This window comes from Leptonotus elevatus, chromosome 4, assembly GCF_054856555.1.
Source record: "Leptonotus elevatus isolate MCC_2025b chromosome 4, RoL_Lele_1.0, whole genome shotgun sequence".
NCBI lineage: Eukaryota > Metazoa > Chordata > Actinopteri > Syngnathiformes > Syngnathidae > Leptonotus > Leptonotus elevatus.
In genome coordinates, this window is record NC_141242.1 from 24,817,674 (window position 1) to 24,834,196 (window position 16,523).

The 16,523-nt window shown below is 38.2% G+C and overlaps 1 protein-coding gene across 1 annotated transcript; it reads right to left on the reverse strand.

Annotated features, from left to right (window-relative positions):
- Positions 1-1,034: 1,034 nt before the first annotated feature.
- On the reverse strand, positions 1,035-15,247 carry tat (tyrosine aminotransferase). The gene is made up of 12 exons (XM_086074651.1): positions 15,081-15,247; positions 13,053-13,321; positions 12,743-12,847; positions 11,014-11,081; positions 10,733-10,891; positions 10,135-10,273; positions 10,016-10,068; positions 5,221-5,373; positions 3,393-3,521; positions 2,470-2,553; positions 1,592-1,690; positions 1,035-1,509 (listed from the first exon to the last, which is right to left on the reverse strand). The coding sequence occupies exons 1-12, from the start codon at positions 15,221-15,223 to the stop codon at positions 1,369-1,371; spliced, it is 1,542 nt and encodes a 513-aa protein (XP_085930777.1). The 5' UTR covers positions 15,224-15,247; the 3' UTR covers positions 1,035-1,368.
- Positions 15,248-16,523: the final 1,276 nt, after the last annotated feature.

Below are 16,523 nucleotides of genomic sequence, written 5' to 3' on the forward strand. Positions count from 1 at the left end.
CTCATTTACTGCCATTGACGTATATAGACGTCAAACTTCCATTTTAACTGGGCTGGGAGTGAATGAGTTAACTTACAGATGTGCTCATAAATTGAAATATTTTGAGCACAACTGTACATGTACAAAAGCTCAATGTTGCTTAATGACACAAAAATGCTATGAATCATCACCATCATTCACATGCATATCTCTATTCTTGTACACGCCAACCTTTCAAAATATCAAAACAATTGCCACAGTATTTGGGATTTTATGGGCATTAAGACTTTTTCTCACCATTGTGTTGCACACACGTTTACATACCCCTCGGGTATTTGCGGGCAAATTTATGAGCACAACTGTATCTCTGCGACACATTTGCATGACTTCCGAGCAGGCAAGGTTAAGTTCCCACTCTGTAAGTTTCAGTCCCATGATTGACTGGCAGCCAGTCCATGGTCACAGAGACATCTGGGTTGGACTCTTAGATTATGATGATGATGATGTTGAATCAGATATACTCTTTGAAAATTACCATTTGATGAATTTTCCACTTAATGGCATTGGATGGATGGATATCTTGACTCTGCAATGACTTTCACAAACAATTGGTTAGCACTCTGGCTTGTGAAATAGAGAACGCTATGGTAACATCTGATTACCTATCATGTTGGCGGTCTATTATCATCTCTATTGCTTGTCCTCTTTTGAATCATGGGTGACGTTCCCTGATTTTTTGTCTGTACCGTAACGCCAGGCAAGTCAGCAGCAATACACTCCATTGACACCAACTACAACTAATAACAATTGATGACCATTTTTAGGATCCATGACTTGCAAAGATCTTGGAAAATTGTATTGACTATTTTGCGATTTTTAAGTGGTGTGGCCCAAAATGATATTACTTCTCAGGTTCCTGAATAGTGGCATCCCTACCAATAAAGTCTAAAGTTTTCTACCTAAAGTGTAAAGAGGAAAAACAAGACCTTTGTTTTTGTTTTGTTTTTATCAGTATGAAGCACAATGCATAAGAACCATAAGCAACACCTGCAAAATAAGGTTTACATTTTTTTTAATATACTTGTAACGGCTTGAACTGTCATGTGCATGATCTTGCAATCCTAAAGTTGACATTAAAGAATAGCTGGCTTTAAAAACTATAACAATTAGATAAATAAACATGAAACAAGAGGATAACATTAGGTGCATACATAATATAAATAAAAGGTCTGCCCATTCCAAAGATATATTAAAGGACCATTACAAATAAACAGCACCTGATTTGCACATCCAAGCTAAGCACCTAAAATTGGTCTTGTGTAGATTCCTGCTTAGTATCTGTGATACATTTTCATTTCCATGCCATCACATTAGTCAGACTTTTATGCGTCACTGATCCAGGTTGTTATTTTCGTGACTGTCTGGCCGATAGTGGTGCTGGCAAAACTCTCTCATCCGAGCACATGCTTCCACCATCATCTGCTCTGGAACTGTCACCACAATGCGGAAGAAGTTGGGATACTCAAAAGCCTGTGAGAAGAGAGATGCTACGGATGTCACACTGATATATTTATGACAAATTATATCAAAAATGTTTAAAGTAGGAACTTACTGTGGCAGGCAGACAGAAAACTGACTGCTCGGTCACCATCCGTTCAGTAAAGTCAACATCACTCTGAAAATCTGGGAAGCAGTCAATGTCAATTCCAACCTGAAAAGACACACAGATTTATTTTTATTTTATTTTTTATTCTAGACATCTGTCAGATTAAGGGCAGATTTATAATAGCTTCGGATTTTTCATTAGAATTACATTTTATTTTGTTTTGACTTTTGTTTTGTTTTTAATTCAGTTATGCATAATGATGGTGTATCTTTCACATTTTCTAGTAATAAAACATATTCAGTACTGTATACAAGTCTTGGGCCATTGTTAGATCTTTTTTGTATTATTTTTATTATTATTATTATTATTATTATACTGTAATAATAATAATAAAATAGAATATAATAATATATAGTACTGAATTATTATTATTATTATTATCTTATTGTAATTAATATTATGTTAAAATGTATAATATGATATAAATAATAATAATTATTACATTACTCGAACCATTCGACCCCCAGAATCATATTAGCAGCCCCTGTCCATTAATCCGTAAGTAGCCTGTCATTGCTAATAATAATAGTAATTGGTTGGTAAAATAAAATTTGTTCCCATTCCTCTACAAAGTTTTGTGGACATTGGTTCTTTGTTCATTGATGTGAACCAAGATATTGGCTGCTGTAAGAAAAAGAAAAAAGGGTCACTATAAAACAGGGGTGATGCTACCTAAGAATTTTTCACAGTAGCTTCAGTAAATGTGCCATAATTCTGGGTAAAGTAATTCTTTGATAAATCAAAATTCTGGAACAATAGACTTACTGCGACTGAAAATGAGTGCACTAATTTGCACAGCAATCCTACCCACTTGAGATACTGACCATCAAATACATGGCTCCGGAGGGCATGACGGGGTTCAAGCCAGGCACAGTGGACAGCTCATTAAAACAAATCTCAGCGTTGGACTGTGGAAGATACATATGACATCATCGGGATGGAGTACAATGCTAGCAGGGAGTGGAACCTCCAAAATTATGTTAAATAAAATGCCCTACACGGTCCTGAGTGAGTCTAAATTTGAAACTTTCAAGCAGCTTCAACATTATAAACTATACCTTTAAAACAATTACCGCTATCGTTAGCACCGTTAATGTATGGGGCGCCGGTTGACAGGTGGAAAAGGAGTCACAGGCAGAAATAAAAGATGAAAGCACAGATCCTCGAAATGAAATTGGGAACTTTAAAACTTTATGACAGCAAAAGCTAGGAAGTCGAATGCCATTTTAAAGGGAATGAGAGGAGCAGCTTGTATTGGTTGTGAATAAAATTGGCTGTGTTCACGCCCACAACAGCGCAAAATGCTGGTTTTAAAATGCACCTAGCTGCATGTGGCTGCAAAAATATCAAAACAAAGTCCAGTGTGCCCCTTGACAGATTTAGCCCGCACTTTGTGCCAGATTTGTGCTGGTCATGAAAATAAGCCGATTATGTATGAGAAATGCGGTTCTTGAACTGTTCTTAAACAGAGGCAAAGAGTAAGATCAAAAAGGAGAGTTATGGATTTGATAAGACTTGCTGATAGCTGAAGTTCAAACAGAAGAGGCAGTGGACAGGTAGAGAAGGAAGAGAGTGGTTCTGTCTGGTGATCCCTGATGAGGGGAAATTGAAATGGAAGTCAATTCTCTTCTGTTTTTCCTTTACTATCCGCAAAGGATTTCTGATTTAGAGACGATTGTACCAACTGGGCGTTCAACTTTGGAGTTTCCACTGTCTTAAATTGTCACCAAATCTGCCGTCTGCTTACCTTGAGGAAATTAATGGTATTGCTGTAGAAATCTAGACGTGTGTTGTTGAAGATCCCTTCAAGTGCACCTTGGACAATGGTGCAGGGTCCAAGAATACATTGGGTAAGCTTGACAAGGCCATGTCGAATCTGCAGATGTAACAGTGTAGACGTAATTTATTTATATTTTTTTGCTTCATTGTACATAGTGTACATGGACAATAGCAAGTAAATTCACATTATATAGATACTATATTATAAGTCACCTGATGAGACTCTGCCTTTCTCTCTGCGGTGGAGTAAAATAAACAGTAGATGTCAGTGGCAAGTGCATTTGGTACCTGGGCCTTCAGTGGGGACTTACCTGACTTAATCTACTTATTAGTATTGCCACTATCACATAATAATTATAGAAACTATCAATAATACTTCACACAATATAACATTGTCACATAAATCACTTGGAGCAAAATCAATGAATCAGAATAACACCTTTTTTTAAAGAAATATCACAAATGGAGGGTTTTGTAAAATACTCGAGTACCGAGTACAATCGAAAATGTGTCATATTGTAAAGAGATTTACTTGTACCTAGGGCTTTTGAAAAGGCTGTACATTGCCAATATGATATGGAATTTCTAATGTTGCAAATGTATATACAGTGACAACATTTTCACTAAGCATCGTGAATCGCAGAGGGGGCGGCTGGGGCTGGGTTGGGGTGGATGGCGGGGGTGGATGGGAGGCGGGGGCTGTGGACCAGTGGGGTGCCTGGCGGGCCTGCAGTGCCCCGTCCTGCTGCGTTGGGTTGGGGGCGCGGGCCGTGTTGGGGTGGGGGGCGCTCCTGCTCCTGGGTTTGCTCTCCGGCCGGTGGCCCTGGCGGGGCCCAGGGGTCGTCCTTTGGCGCTGCCGCGGCCTGGGGGGCCCTGAGGTGTTGCGCTTGCTCTGTCCTGGCAGGGGTCGACGGCTCCCCTCTTTGGTGGAGATTTTCATGCATGCCAGATCCACCACACCAGCATCTATCGAAACTCAGACACAATCTGCTTCCTCCTCAGGTCATTGAATCGGTGGAGGCTGGTGTCTGTGGATCTCACTCTGCTTCGTTTGTCCTTCCTTCCTTTCCACAGTCTCTCCTTTGGTCTCTTGAGGTCTCCCTGATTTTTTGGGATTTGTTGGAATTTATATGTTTCTGGAGTTGGTGAGGAATTCTGGTTGGTGGCCCGGTGGGTGGTGTCTGGCCGGTGCTGGATTACACTTTCCTTTGTTTTCTTTGGTCCCCTCGGGTCTCCTGACGGCGGTGTTTGGTTTAGGTGAACGGTATGGGATTTTTTCTAATAGGTTTTTGGTGAGCTAACGAATACTCGCACGCACGCACGCACGCACGCACGCACATACACATACTCACCCACATACAAAAGAAAAAGAAAAATGAAAAAAGAGCAATGATGATGACATTATCGAATGAACAATACTGAGCTCTTTTTGAAAAAAAATTTTAAAAAAAATTTCATATGTATCTGTGGATGAAACAGCAAAGCCAGCGGCGTACGTACCATGCTAGTTATATTACCGAGCCCCGCCTTTCAATATAGTGTATCCCCAATTTTTCATCTTTATTCGTACCCATGCCCATGCATCTTCCTTTACTGACACTCCATCTTTTTATGAAAAAAAAACCCAAGTGATTCTTGATATTTTGATGATATTTTAAGAGACTAGACTGCTTGGTAATAAATCAATAAAATTCATGGAACACACATTATAATTTAGATTTATGTTTCAGATAGTATGACCACTCAGCACTGACAGATAGAGTACTGTATACAGCATAAAATATTGTCCAACTAACCTCAGATCCAAAGATGTTTTTTCTGTCATGGAGGAAGATCCATCCCATCCTCCAACCCGGGACCAGCCAGCGCTTAGCCAGGCCGCCACAGGAAATGATTGGTACATCACTGCTGAGAGACGCCAGGGAGGGGGTGTCATAACCTGGGAAAACCTGCAAAAAACAAACAAAACAAATTCAATATTAGTTACGTTTTGCATTTGTGCATACTGGAAGGACAAAATGTTCTTGGACTCTTTTGCATTTAAGATTTCATTATTCCCAAGGCTTAATGATGAATTTTAATTACGCTACAGACAACTGAAGAACTTTAAATGATTGGAAGGAAAACCCAGCGTGAAACTTCATGCTGTACAAGAAAGCGGGATCACATTAAAGCTATAATATTCTTCACGTCCAAAGCCATTTAATTCATTCACTGCTATTGACGGCTATAGACGTAAAAAATTAATTTGAACCATTGCTATTCCACTTTTGTTAATAAGAGTATGAAAACCTAGAAAAAAATTATTGTACATTTAGAACAGATATAAAATTTGTGATTAATCGTGAGTTAACTAGTGAAATCATGCGATTAATTCCGAAAAATTTAATCACATGACGCCCCTAATTTTTAATATTTTCTTCTTCTTTAAAAAAAAAAGTATTTTTATTTTTGTTTTTAATAATATTGTCTTTAAAAAAAGAAAAGATTATAAAAAATTAGGGGCGTCAGGCAATTACATTTTTTAATCATAATTAATCGCATTACTTCACTAGTTAACTCACGATTAATCACAAATTTTATATCTGTTCTAAATGTACAATTAAAAAATTCTAGGTTTTCATACTATTAACAAAAATGGGAAAAAAATAGAAATAATAGAAATAGTTCAAATGAATTTTTGACGTCTATAGCCGTCTATGGCAGTGAATTAATAAGTTTTACCTTGAATACACCACCACACCTTTGAATTAAAGGATGACTTCATTCAAATTAGATAGTTTTATACAGATTTTTTTCCCCCCAAGTAGCTGTACTTCATAACATCACTTGTACTCCGAATGACAGCACGTCATGAACTTTTTTGACCATGTGATGTTCTCTCCCCGGGATCTTGATTAAAAAAAAAAAAGAGAGAGAGAGAGAAAAGCCTCATGGTCACCCACCCCCAATTTGAGAGTTTCGGCTTTTCATTTTTTTGGGCTGCATATGTTTGCAATCAAACATATGCAGCCCAAAAAAATGCACCGTCAGTCTGCTGCCATAAAATGGGGAATGATCACATGTGGGCAGTGTGGGGGGGTTTTGTGAACGCACCCAACAACCCCAACATTTCCACGCCCACTAATTCCTGCTCAACACAAGAAACATACAATACAGAACAAACACAAGCGACAGATTTGTGCAGGAAATTAAAGTGCATTATAAATGAAAAGATGGTTTCTGGTAGCTCCTTTTCGGTCAATAAAACTCTGTCTTCAATCAACGTTAACCTTCTATTTTTGTTTAACTAACCAAATGTCATTGAGTAAAAACTGTTCAGTTATCAAGAAATATTTTTGAAGACGACCTTGTTTATATTTCATGGCTAGCATGAAACCCTGACTATAATGAATATTTGCTTGTCAAATAATATTCAAATAAAATTGAAATTGATCGAAACTCGTTTACAAGAAAATATTACAGATGCTATTTATTTATATCATTACTCTTTGAACATTTGTTTGATGATTAACAGCATGTAAATTTCATTTAACAAGGGTGTGGGGCAAGTTATTTGGACTTTTTAGCTATTTCAACTTTGCATGAGTGATACTAAAACAGCTACCAAGCGTATTTGAATTATTATTATTAGATCCTTCTCAGGGAAATTCTAGTCACAGTCTGATGTACAGTGCTGTGAAAATATTTGCCCTTTTCTCACATTCCTATTTTGTTAGCTTGCCCACTAATGTTTAAGATCGTCAAACCCAAGTAAACATCCGACCACCATCTGTTCTCGGTACCGCTTATCCTTGGTAGGGGTGTGCTGAATTTAAAATTGTCAATTAAAGTACCAAGTAGGTACCAAATAGCTATGGGCGATAATTCAATGATCAATATGTACTGTATCACGACAGACATTTGATCAATATCAATAGAAAATGTGTTTGATAAAATGTTTGGTAGAAAGAAAACAGGAAGAAAACCCTGACCCATTCTGTGTGCTGTAGGCAGAGGCTACAATATGCTGTTAGATTTGTGCCCAAATTACAAGCATGTCATTTTGAGCACAAAAGTGTGTTTTTGAGCGCAGCTGAGTCATCTGCGGATGTAGCCTATACTTGGAGTAGAAGTCAAGGAGGTCCCTGTCTTTCGCGTGCTAGCTCTGGTGTTTTCGGCATCTTCTGCAAGTAAGCATTTGCGGCACTGCTTGAGCCAAGAGCGGAGATGTCCATACAATATTCGCGCAAAAGTCTTGGGAATCCTTCTGTTTTAATATTATTATTATGATTATCATTTATTTATTTCACAAGAGTAAGACGAGTCTTTTTTGGGGGGCAAAAGTGGTTTTCATCTTGGAACTCTGCCATTGATGTCATTTTAGTCCAGTCTCTTGCGTTCAGACTGCCAACCCAAATCCAATTTTTGGCCCATCCAAATTGAAAGTGGATGGCTCATTTGTAGTCTGAACAGTCACAAAGCACATGAAATCCGATTTTTGAAACCACATGATCAGCTTGAAACACGCAAAACGGATTTGACTGTTCGTGATGTCACTCTACGAGTATAAAAACCCAATGCGCGCGCCCTGTCAATATGCAATCGTTCCTCTGCCCGGCTCGTTCCTCACATGCTCGGCAGTCAACCGCCTTGACAGCTACACTGCCCCGTTGGCTCCGCTCATCTTCAACCGGAAATACAGTGACAGTTTATTACTTGCTCTAAAGCCGGTCTCGCTACCCCACCAGTTCTTCACATGCGCATCCGGACATAGCAAATTGCCTGGCCGTAGCCATATACATGTTGTCGATTAAAAAAAATAAAGAAAAAAAGACGCTTTAACTCTTTGACCGCCAAAAACGTTTAGTAAAATCCAAATGAGTGCCGCCAAAGACGTTAAAAGACGTTCACTATGTTTTTTGTTTTTGTTTTTTTTAAACGGGTGGAGGAAAGCCTTGGTCAGCTGTGCTGAACGTATCAAGCAGATCGAGTTAGTGTAATTACTATTTTTGGGCACTAGATGGCTGTGATGACTCTCTTTGGACAAGATCGGGTAGGAGTCAGTAGAAGACGTGAGGCGGAGCTAGAGTGTTGAGGGGAGAATGTCTGAGGAAGCGAAAATGGCGACCGGTTGCAAGCAGCTCACGCTTGAGCATTTTTTTCAAAGACGAAAAGCATCGACCAATGCTAAAGAGCACATTGATGATGATGATGGTGACTCCGAGGTTGACGCCGAAGTTGGAAGCGTTGACGCCGAAGTTGGAAGCGACGCGGCGGCTTCGATCGCGTCGTATAGCCTCACCGGCTAGCGATGCTAACGGCGGAAGACGTGGTGCACAACCGAGCACTTCTGCACAGGCGGACGTTCAATCGGACGATGAAAAGTACCCCGAGTCCAATGCATATTCATCGGAGGAGTGGGTACAGTCTGATCACAGAGAAGACACTGGTTCTGGACTACGATGCCACCATGAATGGAGTGGATAAGATGGATCGGAACATCTCTTACCACCCGGTATAGGAACTGAAGGACATGAGGAAGCCAGACGTAACACCAGGTCACCATATCATGATCCTGAGAGTAGACTTGATGACAACATGGCCAAACACACACTGCAGTATATACCTGCTACTCCCTGGAAAAAAAGGCCGGCAATCGCAGTGAAACTAATCTGTGGTGCAAATCCTGCTGCGTCTCCTTGCACGCAGGGGAGTTTTACACAATATACCTCACAAAAAGAAAAACTGTGTAGTTGAAACATCCACACAATTGTAAATAGTACCACAGTTGCACACATTTGTAAATAGTTTGCCAAATTGTTTTGTCAAATTGTTACACTGTTGAATGTAAATAAACGTATGTTGCTATCAAAAAACACTTTTTCATTGTTGGTGGTAGTGTTTTACAGAAGTAAAGCACTGTTTAGGTGTTTCTGGCATCATTCATGGAAAAAAAAAGGTGTCAAATTCACTAGAGTGCATGAAATAATATCGTTTCACAAAAAGCTTGATTTCTCCGTATTTTGGTCCAAAACAGAGCATTTGGTTGAAACTAACCTATTTTCTATTGTTGATTACCGAAAAACTGAATAAGGTAGAAACTAACTTTTTTTTCTGATGAAAGATGAGAGTTCAATCTCTCATTTGGTAGTATCTGTGTTTCCATAGTCCAAACACAAAATTTTCTGTGGACCTTGAAAGATCAGTCAAAATGCTTAAATCAGCTGGCACCCACATGTTCTCTTTTCTGAAAATGCTTGGCAGTCAAAGAGTTAAGTACGGAGTGGTAAACAGCGTCACAATGACGTCGAACACTAAACGCGCTGGGCGCCACCTCCTTTCGACATCGTTGCTACGGCAACCTGTCAGATGGATCAAGAATGTGGTTCAGTCTGAACGGGGCCAGAACGGATTTGGATACTTGCTAAAAACAGTCTGGACAGTCAACCCTAAAAATCGGATTTGAGGAAGAATCCGATTGGAGTCAGATATGCCTGCAGTCAGAACGCAGCCTTATTGTTGAGTCATGAAGTGAAGACTACAAATACTTGCCAAGTGCCGAAAAAAGTCGATATGCCCACCTGATATGACACAATAAACTGGACTCACCATGTTGTTGTAGATTTCATCTGCCAGGATGGGAAGACAGTTTGTGGAAGCCACTGTGAAGAACAAACGAACAATCAATGAATGTTTAGAGGGGATTTGGCTGCAGTATTGCTGCTGACCTGTGAGGATCTGCTGTAGGTGTTCCTTGTTGAAAACAGAGCCACATGGGTTGGACGGATTGGTGACAATTATAAGGGAGGTTTTGTCATCAACCAGGCTCTCCAAATGTTGGAGATCCACCTCCCACGACTTCTCCGGCTGGAAATTTCACAAGACTTAATGAATCACTGACTGACATGTCTAAAATCTCCGTGTACTTTTCCATCGCTACAAATGGTTAAAGACAAATCCACAAAAAATTCCTCTACTCGAGTAAACTAATCTACACATTGCAAAAATGTACTCTTTGCTGTAGGATATGAAGCTTTAAATGTCTTCAAGCAAAATCTGATCAAGGAACGTGAAGTGTAGATATTATTATTCATTGCTACCACTGTGCAGTACTTTTGATTTTGATACTATTGACGACAAGTTTGTTGATTTTCGACACATTTCTTTTTCTCCCTGTTCTTCATTTCAGAGAGTCCTCATGTTTTTGGAGTTGAATTTAATAATAGCAATGCTGAAATTTAAAGTACATTTTGGGGATTTTATTTATTTTATTTATTTTTTTACCAAAAAGAAAATAATGTATTTTGATGAGAAGCTCCAACATACCAGCAGGTTGTACAGCTTGACCTCGATGCCTAGGGATAACGCCAGAGTCTTATATAACGGAAAGCCTGGACGTGGGACCAGGATGTTGTCCCCTGGATTACACAGGACACTGATAGCCAGGTCAATGGCCTGACTGCAACCACTGGTCAAAATCACATTCTGCATAGGAAGAGGAGAGCATTTTCCAAGTAGGACAATAACATACAGACCTATCAGTGTATGTGTTTATCTTTGTCATGCTACTGACTTAAATAGTAGTGAGTTAAATACAGATATCTCACCTCTGCTTCAAGAGGAGCATCAGGGCAGCTGTAAAAGCTGGCCACCACCTGGCGGCTCTTTAAGTAACCTGCCAGGGGAAACAATAAATAACAATACAATTATATATATATAATATTATATATATATATATATATATATATATATATATATATATATATATATATATATATATATATATATATATATATATATATATATATATATATATATATATATATATATAATTAAATGCATTTAATTAAAAATAGTTTTTGGTCAATTCATGTAGGTGCAAAAGTAAGTGAACCCTGAGCTGCATTGCTTAAAACAAGTAGTCAAGTAGGATCAGGTAGGACAAATTGGTAGCTAAACTACGGTATCCAATGAAATGAGCAAATAAATTGTGCATCACTGACTGAAACTGAGACAAAACCACATCACTTTAGTCTTACACAGGTGAACCCATTAGGTCAGTCATGCTGAGAGGAAGAAAAATCTCAGGGGACCTCAGGAAGTGGGTAGTGAAACCACACTAGGGTTAGGGTTAGGTAGTGACAGCACATCTGTCTGGGGAAAGCTAAAAAGTCATCTAAAAAAATGAGCTTCATCATTCCACTGTGAAGCAGATCATCTGCAACTAGAGAATTACTACAATCCTGCCTAGAAGTGGACAACCTTCTAAAATATCAGCAAGAACCACAAGAAAAATGATAATTCAGGTGAAAGCCAACCTGTGCATCACATCTAGGGATTTGCAGACCTCTTCTGCTGCATCTGGGACACATGTGCATGCTTCAACAATCAGAAGAAAAGTCAATCAACAAGGCTTTCAAGGAAGGCTAGGTAGAAGCCTCTGCTTACAAAAAAAGATCAAAGCTCTGCTCATCTCAACTTTGCCAGCGAGTACCTCGACAAACCTGAAGCCTTTTGGAAGTCCCTTCTGTTGACAGATGAGTCCAAAATTTAACTGCTTGGTCACAACTAAAACTGTCATGTTTGGTGAAAAGTCAACACTGCATACCAGCAAAAGAACCTTCTCCCTACAGTGAGAATGTTAAATTCTGGGCTGGCTTTTCATCCTCAGGACCTGGACAACTCCATATAATCCCGGGAATCATGAATTCAGAGGAATATTGTGAAATCCTGGAACATAAACTGAAGCCGTCCTTTGTGAAGTTACAGCCTGGTAGACGATGGATCATGCAACATGACAATAATCCAAAGCATTCCAGCAATACAACCAAGGAATGTCTGAAGAAAAACAAGATTCATGATCTGGATGTGCCCAGTCAAAATCCTGACTTAAGTCGTTTCAAAATACTGTGACAGCGGGACCTGAAGCGGGCAGTTTATGCTTGACGCCAAACCAACCTCTCTCAATTGGCTGCATTTTGCAAGAAAGAGTGGCAAAAAGTAGATGTGAAAGACTGATAAGTCACTAAAGAAAGTGTTTGGATGAAGTTCTCATTGCAAAAGAAGGTTCAATGTCCGATTAAGTGAGAGGTTCACATACTTTTGCATCCACGAAATCTGGGGTTTTTCTTAAATCAACAACTTTTGTTCAAGAATGAATGACAATATTATAATTCATTTTGTTCAATTCTATTATTTTCAATGTCAGCATTGTAGATTTGGGTATTAAACATTTAATAAGGTTATTTGAATATTTTATACAAAACGTCTGGCCAATGCTTCAGGGTTCACAAACTTTTGAGCAGCACTGTATATCTAAAATTTCCTACAACTCACCAACAGAAGGAGCGTAGCCATTGTATTTTTGTGAATCTATAGCATCTTTCATGGCTTGAAGCACTGCATCATCTGGAGGAAGGTTTCCAAAGACAGTAGGATCCCCTAAAGAGCAATCAAGGCGTTAACAGAGCCAGACAGTGTCTTATTAAAATAAATTGTTAGAAGTTACGGAAGCATGCATTGTTCTAATCATGAACACATGCACGTGTCGTTTATATTTATGTTATGTTTCGCTGTTGAAATGATTTTGGTTTGCTTTTTGGTGAATGGAATCTCAGTGCTCTGACATCACAAAGAGCCTGCTCACCTAAGGAAAGAGCAATCATGGCTTTTTCTGGGTTTGGGGAGAGCTTCATGTCATCCACCATGGACCTGATGAGATTGAGGGTGTTGTTCGCCTTTACCGAAGGCTTCACTTCCCATGTCTTCCTGCGGCGCGTGTCTGTGACAGGAAGAGAATTTCCGTTGACACTGGCATGGTGAATGGCCTTCCCATTGACTCCGTTCCCATTTCGGTGTTTGTCATTGGTATTCGCATTCATCTGAATCAAGTACGACTTGGAATCAGTCCCGGCACTGTTATGGAGAATGACAGAGCAATTTTAGAATAAGAAAATTACCAATGGTGAAAAGAAATTAAATGGACTGCTTTTTATATAGCGATTTACATTTAGCCATTCACGCACACATTCGCACACCTGCTGCGATGCAGGGTTCTCCCAGGTCCACTTGTGAGCAAATCAGGGTTCAGTGTCTTGCGTAAGGACACTTTGACATGGTCACCAGGGGTGAGGATCAAACCCACAACCTCACGGATGGGAGACAACCACTCTACCACTGAGCCATGCCGCCCCTTAAATAGTTTAGTCCTATGTTGATCTCTAGTAATCTGTTGACTCATAAAAATATGTCCCACTCCTGTGGCTCCCTGTTGATCTCTTAAAAAAACACTTCTTTTTTTTTAACGTATTTATCTTTATTTTTAGATGAAATGTTATTCAAATAAATTAATGATTTGGATTAAAAAATAAAAATATTCAAAACGGTCAGAATCCAAATTTTTAAGTTGTTAGAAAAAGAGTGATCAAAGGTAGATGAAATACTTATTACTCTACTGATTACTTATTACTTACTTATAATTACCTAAAAATGTCCAGAAAGAAAGAGGAAACGCAGAAAATTACCGTAAAATGTCCACAACATTTCCCCAAAAATTGATTAATAAAGACAGCGACAAAAAGGTTCAAAAAGTAACTAAAATGTCCCAAAACAAGAAGGAATCATGAAAATTACCATAAAATGTCCACAAAATTGCCCCAAAAATGTCAGAAGCAAAAAGGCAGAAAAAGTAAAAAAATAAAAAAGCCATAAAATGTCCAAAAAAGAAAGAAGAGGCAGAACATTATCATTATATGTCCATAAAATTGTCAAAAATGTAAGAAATTTTGATTTGATTTATGAAAAACGAAGTCTGAAAAATTACAAATAAACAAAACTATCCAAAAACTGAAGATTAGCGTTAGAAGAAAATGAATCTCAAAGTATATCCAATACTGCATATTTTTCTGTTATGGTGTAGCTCAAATTAGCACCGTCTGGGGCCCTCAGTACATTAGACTAACACTAAGACACGGTTTCCTTTATCACAATCCTCAAATGTTTTGTGACTCCAGACAGATTTTTGGTTATTTATTTGGCCTAAAATGGCTCTTTTGACAGTAAAGGTTGCCGACCCCTGCATTATAACATCCAACTCATGCATGCACACAGCACTTGTGCCATTGTTATGATCATTAAGAGTAGTAGTTGCTTAGTAACATTTAATAATCAAAATATAAATACAGAATATTTTAATTAGCAACAATTAAAACAATAATTCTCTTTTTTTGTGCAGCTCATACTGTATGAGTATTAATGATGATGATGATAGTTAGTTATTATTATTATTGTGATTTATTGGTATCTGTAATAGTATATTGTATGTCATTCATACCTTTTACTGAAGCAACAGAATGAAGATTTACTGAAACTATAAAAGCCTAAGTCATAAAGCAGACTGTAAATGTAGCCTAACCGACACAGTAATCAGCATTATAAAACTTTGAAAATCAATTTAAAACACAACACACGCGCACAAGCTCAATTAAATAACGTCCTCAGACAAGAGGTGCATTAGCGCTCAAATATTCGTTTAAATGTGTCTATTACAAAGCAGATGGGCATGACATCATCATCTCCATCATCAGCATCGTCATAATGTAATAAACACTATGCCTCATTTTGATTGCCTCAACAAAATGTTATTCAAATATCATGGAAACAATGACATTCTTACCTCATGATAAAGTCACTCTTAAGTTTTCCAAAATTAGCTTTCAAGTCAAGAATTCTTGCTATAATGAACGCAGAGAGATTTGATTGGCCCATTTTATAGCAAGGCTTGAGAAAATGGGTGTTGAATCCAACCCATATTTCCATTGGTGGAGGCAGAGAGCGCTGCTACACCCCCTTTACATCTCTAAACAGAACCATACCACCGCTAACCCTCACCGGCACCTTATGGGCGAGGGGAGGGGGCCGATTCAACACACGACACGCTTCCTCGTGTTGCAAAATGTGCATCAAGCACTCGGCGTCAAAACAGAAATGTGGCAAGTGTAGTTCACACACAACTGATGAATCCATATTTAATATATCTATTTTATGCTGTATATTGCCCAAAAGGGTCAAGCTATTTAAACTTAATATTTTGTCATTCAACTGAATGATTAAATGGGTTTTACTTATTTGTTATTATGCTGGCACAAAACCCTCAAATTGATTCTATTTTCCCTCTATTTGGCTGACTAACTGTTGATTACAAAAAAATTAAGAAGCGCCTCCTCATATGGAACATGCATTCTTTTAAGTTCTTTTTTTAAGACTAGCCTGTCTGAAACTAGACTCCCTGTCAAAAGTTAAATAAATGTTTGTTTAACAAAACTACAGCCTCAGAGCTTACTTAAGAGCTTTTTACAAAATAAATACATGTAAAAAAAAAAAAACATGGGTTCCTTATCACATGCGCATAATTGTAACCCAATTTATTTAACTAAATAACATGCTTATTAGTCCATTAGAATATGCACTCGATTTACTTGAAATCATTTTGACGTTTGTAATTTCTGTCTTCATGTGCAATCAACGTAATAATATTCATGTGTTACGTTCATTTTATTTATCTCTTATTTATTTATTTGCGCAGTCTAAAGAAGCAGCATACCATAAACGTGTCTTAATAAGAATTTGTTTGATAGTAAAGGGTCAATTGCATATTAAAACAGTATCACTCTTTGTATTCTCACCTGTGGGAACTCCTATAAGACTGTTGGAAAGCCATTTCAGGTGACGATTCTTGAAGCTCATCGAGGGAATGCCAAGACAAGAGTGTGCAGAAAGTAATCCGAGTAAAGAGTGGCTGTTTTGAAGAAAGTAGAATATAAAATTATAAAAAGTATATTGTCCACTTCAACAGATTAAATGTTTGATCATTTTAGTTTTAATGCTTTTCTTATACCTAAAATAAGCTAAATATTAGGGATATTCAATATCACTTTTTTTTTTAGACTGATACGATACTCAAATCTTCAGTACTCACCGATTCCGATGCCAAGTGCCGATACCAATAGTAGTCCCAAAAAACAATGACAGGTTTTGTTTTTTTGTTTTTTAAAAACCTGTATATCCCAATTGTAGCAAATTTCCTTTTAAATGGCATTAATAGCAATTATAGTTTTTC

Excerpts from the sequence above, each read along its gene's own strand:
- tat (XM_086074651.1), bottom strand. The coding sequence starts at position 15,223 with ATGGAAATATGGGTTGGATTCAACACCCATTTTCTCAAGCCTTGCTAT. Across the intron at positions 10,069-10,134 it reads CCTACAGCAGATCCTCACAG|TGGCTTCCACAAACTGTCTT; the intron begins GTCAGCAGCAAT and ends TGTTCTTCACAG. Across the intron at positions 2,554-3,392 it reads ATACCATTAATTTCCTCAAG|TCCAACGCTGAGATTTGTTT; the intron begins GTAAGCAGACGG and ends TATCTTCCACAG.